This window comes from Aplysia californica, unplaced genomic scaffold (assembly GCF_000002075.1).
Source record: "Aplysia californica isolate F4 #8 unplaced genomic scaffold, AplCal3.0 scaffold00187, whole genome shotgun sequence".
NCBI lineage: Eukaryota > Metazoa > Mollusca > Gastropoda > Aplysiida > Aplysiidae > Aplysia > Aplysia californica.
This window is the reverse complement of record NW_004797457.1, coordinates 613,273-620,485: the sequence shown is the minus strand read 5'-3', so window position 1 is coordinate 620,485 and position 7,213 is coordinate 613,273. Positions and strand designations below refer to the sequence as shown.

At 41.9% G+C, this 7,213-nt stretch overlaps 1 protein-coding gene across 1 annotated transcript in view; it reads left to right on the top strand.

Moving 5' to 3' along the window:
* Positions 1 to 7,090, top strand: part of LOC101854573 — a 9,539-nt gene extending 2,449 nt beyond the window's left edge. The window contains exons 2-4 of the mRNA XM_005098587.3: positions 167 to 323; positions 3,749 to 4,143; positions 4,844 to 7,090. Of these exons, the coding sequence (XP_005098644.1) occupies positions 237 to 323; positions 3,749 to 4,143; positions 4,844 to 5,966 (1,605 nt within the window). The 5' untranslated portion in view covers positions 167 to 236 and the 3' untranslated portion in view covers positions 5,967 to 7,090. The remainder of the gene's footprint in view (positions 1 to 166; positions 324 to 3,748; positions 4,144 to 4,843) is intronic.
* Positions 7,091 to 7,213: the final 123 nt, after the last annotated feature.

Sequence of the window (7,213 nt, the reverse complement as noted above, 5' to 3'; positions counted from 1 at the left end):
CCCCCCAGAAAAAACAACAACCAACAACAAAAAACAAACACCCCCCCTAAAAACAAACAAACAAAAAGACAAAAAACAAAACAAAATTAAAAAACAAAGCAAAAACAAAAACAACCAACAATCCTATCGCTTGTGCATGTTTGTTGTTTGTAACGAACTGTTTCAGAGTGTAGACCTTGTTTACTCGAGACAAGTGCAGTGGACTGGTCAGGAACCTCTAGCTCTGCACTCCAACCATGTTGGCTCTGTTGCTATTCGGCCTGCTCGCGAGCGGTTTGCCGTATTCTGAGTGTCAGAAGGCCAGCTACGCGCCCAAGAAACAAGTAAGTGGAAACTTCATTCTTTTTTTTAATGTAGGTGTGTTTTGCGCCCCCATTGACACAATTACGATCATGCAAGAGGCGGGTTTCGACTCTAACTGTCAGGGTCAACCAAGGCTTAGAGGAATACATGTACAATGCCCCAGCAGAAAGATCGAGATACATTTTAAAAATTCTCCCCTCACAGAAATCGAACTCGGGTCTGCTGCGTGCCATGGCAAAACACCTACCTTTTACACCTAAGACACCTGGTCTTAAGTATGCTATTATTGTTTGTGTAAGCCATCCGTTTAAAGAAAAAAATGAATATTTATCTATGGATAACTTTTGATACAGTCAGTGATAAACTTTGAGATTATAACATTACAGTCTCCATATTTTGTCTTTCCACGATATTTAATATTTTAAAAATTCGATAAGTCATAGGGAACTGCTCCTCTGGACGAAAAGGCTCTTTTCTGCCTTTACTATAGAAGGCTAAAGATGAGCTTATCTATTGCTCCGGATCTATTTATGACAATATTCGTTCAGGGGAGTACGCATTGCAGTGTAGATCGTGGTCTGACCCATATCTGTAGTGAAGTTCAGTCACGCATCCTTATTACAACCAACGAATGTTTCCCACGGCCATCTGGGAGAATTAATACTGTAAATCAGCAAACATTTTTCCGACTCCGCCCTCAAGCAAAACAGACTGAAACAGCATAATATGCACTCCACTATTATGGATGAGAATTCGCGCGCAATATCGATTCGATAATGGTATATCGTGGTAAAAATTGGCAAAAATACGTGCTTATTGTCGATTCGATAATGGTATATACTCCCTTGAAAGGAAGGTTTAAAAAAAAATGTAGGTGACTTTTATGCTATCGTCGACACAATTTAGATCATTCAGAGGGCGGACTTCGACCCCGCATGTCATGGCCAACCCGGGATGAGAACGGATTCAACATATCGGCAGATTTACCAGGACACTCGATGGAAATTTTACCCACTCACAAATCGAACTCGGATCTGCTGCGTGCCACAGCGGAGGACCCAACCAGCAGAATGAACACGAACTCGTGCACGATTCACTAACAATTTTACTACTACCGTGACGTTGGTAGTCACGGGATTAGACTACCTGACTCTAATTATGAGGTATTGGGTTCGGGAGTTCGAGGCTTAGCTCGACTTTGTGTCCTTGGGAAAGGCACTTTATACGAATTTTCCTCACTTCATCCAGGAGGGACTGGGTGTACCTGGCCATAGCCAGCAAAAGATCTTGTATGTATTTTAGTATTTTAACGCCTGTAAAATGGGTGCTTGCACTGTGTGCTTCTCAGAAGAAGAGATCGTTTCAGAATGCTATCAGGTTTGCTAGGGTAATAATATCGATCGTAAGGGGTATAGAGCTTGCTTCTGAACGTATAATGCTATTTGTGAACTTTTGTTATTATTAAATTCCAAGTCGAAGACACACCCCAATGTCAATATGGCCAGGGCCCAGAGGACATCTACCTTATCCTGCACAACTGTACTCACTTCATAAACTAAAAGTCACAGACATGGCGACATGCTACATCACTGGAGACAAAAACTATAGGACAGCCTCGAAGACCTAGAGCGGACTGCACAGTTTGTGCTCATCATGGGATCGAGCGTCTAATTGTTACCGAGAACGAAGAAGAAGAATAAAGCTAACACTTTTACACCATTACTAAAAGATAGAAAAAAATACTGCTTGTAGGTGGCTAGATAGATGCCATTCTTTTTATTTTTTGTTGTGAAGACAAACTAAATCACGACTAGGGTCAAAATCTGGAAGGAATTGGTACATTGTCTCGAGAATTATAAGCAAAAAATTGGTTTCATTTTTCGAATGGACGACCTATAATTGAAGCAACATTACTTATTATTGTGAAAATTTGATTAAGAATGATAAATATTCTTCTGAAAAGTCATCATCATTGCCTTTCTCCCCTTGCACGAGGGTATAGGCAACAAACAAACACTTTCCACCCTTCTCTATCCCGGGCTAGCCACTTTTCTGTACTCCAGTTTCTGTGATTCTTGTCCAGGTTCCACGCGGTCTTCCCCTTGATCTTTTACCCTGTGGATTCCGATCCAACCCTTTCTTTTTGTGCAGCTGCCTGGCTTCCTGAGAGTATTATGTCCAATCCATCGCCACCGCCTTCTTTCTACCTCATCTCTGACTGGGATCTGTTTTGCTTTCCTTAACACTTTCTCTTTGGTGACCCTGTCTGTCCATCTGATCCTCAGTAACTTTCTTAGGCACTTATTCAAGAAAAGCTGGATCCTCTTCATGCAAGTCCGAGATGCGTTCCATGTCTCACATCCATGCAACAGGACTGACTTCACATTTGAATTGAAAATCCTCAGCTTTGTTCGAAGTGAGATTTCCATAGTCTTCCAAACCCTATCCAAAGATATGAAAGCAGCCTGTGCTTTTCCAGTGCGGGACTTTATTTCAGCACATGTTCCTCTCTCTGTTAATTATACTTCCAAGATACCAGAAGGATTCAACGTCTTCTAGTGCATTTCCTTCTATTGTGACCTGCTACTTTCGTTGTGCATCTGTCCTTAGGACCTTTGACTTCAATCCAACAGACTCTGATAGACTGTTTAATACAGGACATTGGTTTTAAAAAATGTAGGTGATTTTTATGCTACACTCGACACCATATAGATCATTTAGGGGGCTGGCTTCGACACCACCTGTCAGGACCATCCCAGGATGAGAGGGATACAACATCCTGGCAGACAGACCGAGATGATTAATAAAAATTCTTCCCAATCGGGAATCAAACTTGGGTCTCCTGCGTGCGACAACGAAGCACCTAACCGTCACACCACAGCGGTTGGTCGAAACTGTAAAAAGTCATTAAACACAAAGTGGTGCGCTACTAGCTTAGTTGGTATCATCGTGGATTAGAGTGGGGACGGCGGTGGTACCAATCCGCCAGGGATTATTTCTTAACTTGAATTGTTCGGAAAGGGGGCTCGTCACTCCAAAATTACTTGACCAATGACGTATATTTGGAGTCACCACTCTCTGTGGGGTCAATATGGGAGTTGCCATGACGTCATGCGCAAACGAGGATTTCCACTTTTTTGAAAAAGGTCATTAAGACTTTCCAAGTTTTGAAGATTCTCCACCTACTTGTGTATTCCCTATTGTAGATGGTCGGCAAAACCAGAACTCCGGGCCCTTAAATATACTTGACAGCTTTGAAAGGAAAAGGGCTCATACACAGAGTGGAGGTCATTCTTGACCACCGACGCCATTAACGTCAATTTTACCCCCCCCCCCCCAAAAAGCAACCCCCCACAACAAAACAAAAACAAAAACAACAAAAAACCCAACAACAAACAAACAACAAACAAACCAAAAAATTACACAATTCTCTTTTCTTCTAAAGCCTGACAACAGCGAGCTGTTGGCCAAGTTGAACATCCTTGGCAACGAATTGCAGAAACTCGGCGCCGATGTGGGAGAACTGCTCGATCAAAACAAGAAGGCCGGCCTCGGCCCTGACGGGTCAAAAGAGTCAAACTGGTCCGAGCTGAAGGTCTTGAAGGCAAGCAGAGAAGTTGGTACCAAGTCTAACAAGTTCACCGTCAAGTTCAAAGCGCCCGAGGACTGTCCATCCGTGCCCACAAAATGGACGCTGAAACCGGTAAACCAGGAAACGGCGACCACTCTGGTCTCTCGAGTGAGCTCCGTGCGTCAGGCGGATGGAAGGGACTTGTGTGAGACGACCGTTGACGTGAAGGAGAGAGGAGACCTCACGCTGACTTTGTTGGAGAACAACCGGTGAGTAGAAGTCACTTGATACGCACGTTAGTCATTGATTTAGCAGAAGTGCCGATTGTCCGGATAAATCCGGGAATTCGGATTTCCGAAATTGTCCGGATTTTGTAAAGTACTCCTGCTCATACATTTATAATGTACAATTCATTAATCTGTTTTTGAATATCAAATTGCACTTAATATGAAATAGTTTTGATGCAAGGTGCATACGATAACATCATGATATGTAAATGTTGAGCACAGGCGCACACGCACGTTTCTACGGGATCCAAAACGTTTAGGAATTTTAGATAATAGATTCACTGCGCGCTAACCAAGCTAAGAGGTAATACTTCTTGTGACAACTTCTGTTTGGGTGGGGGTCTGATCTTTTCTGTGCTTTTATTCTTCGATGTAACCTCTTTGTCCGCTTTCTTCCCTGACCTCCTTTTCTCTTCCATTCTTTCATCTGTGCTTTGTTGATTTCTAAAAACAACAAATTTGCACGTCTCCTTTGATACAACCCACTTGTGCCCTGACATACGCTAAATGCTTGAAGAAGCACCAGCAATATTTAAAAGAATCCTTATAATGAATTGATAATTGAATTGAAGATAATTAATATATGTTATTATTGACTTTTCCTAAAGCTCAGATATCGAACAGAATTGGCCCTCATATTTTGTCAAACGGCAAGATAAAAAATAGATAACTTTCTCCTCAGATATGAGATTTTCCTCCGCCTGGACAACCACAAGACCACATCCCTGCAGTCTAGTTACCAAGGAGAAGTTCCCATCAACGACTTTGCAGTGAAGACCCCGGATGTTGTCAACTACAGGGCCGGAGAAAAGCTCAAGCTGCCAGTTGTTGTGAAGAACGCCGGCCCAGACAAGTACAGGTTCTCACTCGGACTAGATATACAATACCTGACCCCTCAGGACAAAGTTCTTTTTTACAATTGCAAAGAAGGAGGAGATGATTATGCATGTGAGTTTGGAGTTGACAAAAAATATTTGAGTTCGATGGATGCCGATGTCAGTATCAATACGAAGTCACTGAAGCCTATCGGCTACACACGCGTTTCCTCTACTTATGTTGACAGGAGCGCTCTGGTTCAGGAAGCTAGGCTAACTAGAGTGTTGAGTATCCGCCCAGCGGGACAAGTGGGACCATATCCAAACGGGTTGGTTGAAGTTAAGGCAATAGACAACAAATGCGCTTTCAGTGAACAGAAATGTACTGCTAAATGCATTGCTTACGGAAACAACATTGACGAGAAGAGCATTAAAATAGAGAGAGTACTGAAGGGGGATGTCAAGGAGAAAATCAAGGAGATGAACGTGGAAAGGAAGGTAGAACTAGGTCAAACATTGGTGTCAACAGAGTTCACAGTCCCGAAGACATCCGAAGGTATCAGAAGGCAGCCGTTCGCTTGCTCCTTCCAGGTTCCAGGGGGTAAGAAACAGGAAGATATCGGTATCGTGTCCTACAAAGTGGAGACGAGAGTACTGAAGGAAAAGTCGTTCTACGAGATCAACGAAAGCGAGGTGAAGATCACGTGTACTGCCGAGGGCGACAAAGACCCGGAGATTGCCGCTGTGCTGAGCATGAAGCCTAGCGAGAAGGGCAGGCCCGTGGACCTGAAGCACAGCGACTTCCGGGCAGTGGAGACAGGTCCAGGGGAAGTAACCAGCGTGTTTTTCTACAACCACAACTATGGCCAGATCAAGCTGGATAGGGTGTTAGCCACTTGCTTTGCCCGAACTTCCCCACTGGATGTAGACCAGTTCGTACTAACTGATGTGTTCTATCTGAAGAAATCTCAACCTCAAAGCCTTTATTAATCAATGTGGAAGTGGAAGTAGTACAGATGCGTTTACTTGCAGTTTGCAAGTTAAAAAAGCGAGAGAAGAAAAGGGGAAAAAAGTTGGGGTGGGGGGGGGGGGGGGAGTAATCAAATAAACAGGTTGAGATAGACCTTCGGTAATTTCTAAGAAAGGAGAATTCTTGTCCAGCTCCATTGGCCCGTCACATCCATCCTATTCTCTCACAAGATCTATAGATAAAAAATGGTACTGCAGCCATTAGCAAACGTTTTGAATTCAGTTTCTTAAATAAATCTGGGATTTGGATACTCCCATGCACTAAGTGATAATGATGAACAGTATTTTCATAGATGTTAGTTAAAACTTCATTCAACCCGCAAATGGAACACTGTACGGAAACCGGTTCGTGTCATAAATGACTAATAAACACAAGGCAGTTCAATCTCATACTTGAGATACTTAATTTAAAAAATTGTGCCATACATCTGGCGGCGATATCTAGAATCTGTATTATATTTCGGTGCTTACTAATTTTTAAAATTAAATATCTAGGATACAGAGAAAAGGGACAAAGACTGTATTAAGAGAGCTCCATTTTAGAAATGAAACTAAGCATTTTTATTAACTTAACGTTATCCCAGCTCCGAGATTTCACTTTGGCTTTCCGATTAGTTATAATTTGTTAACGGGATGCCAGTGTTGTTGAAGCACACTAAAGCTGTTTTGAAAAATTACTTTGACTTTTGATAAAGGTAGATAAAGCTATGACTGGAAATCCTTTATCCTTTACGTAGGAGTCTAAACATTGAGTTATTTTGGACGTATACGATTTCTTTCATGATATCATTTACTCATTCTGCTCTCTTGCTTTCCATAGATATGAGCCCCCCATCCCTCTTTTATCACCCTAGAGTGTTATGATTTAATGATAGTTCTGAAAGTTGCACCTATTATATTTTCTTCTTAGAATGTAATTTGTATAGCTCTGTGTGTTTTTTTATCGGGAGAATTGTTGTTATCACTATCGTGTGCCTGTTCAGTCTCCTCACCTATAACCATTCCTATTATTTTCTGTATTAGTGTATTATGTTTACATTCTCGATCTTTTAAGTAACTTTGAAATAAAATCGTTTCGCCTTTATATTTTGTAGGCCTTCCTATAGTTGACATAGTTTTCTTCTTCTTCTTCTTCTTCTTCTTCTTCTTCTTCTTCTTCTTCTTCTTCTTCTTCTTCTTCTTCTTCTTCTTCTTCTTCTTCTTCTTCC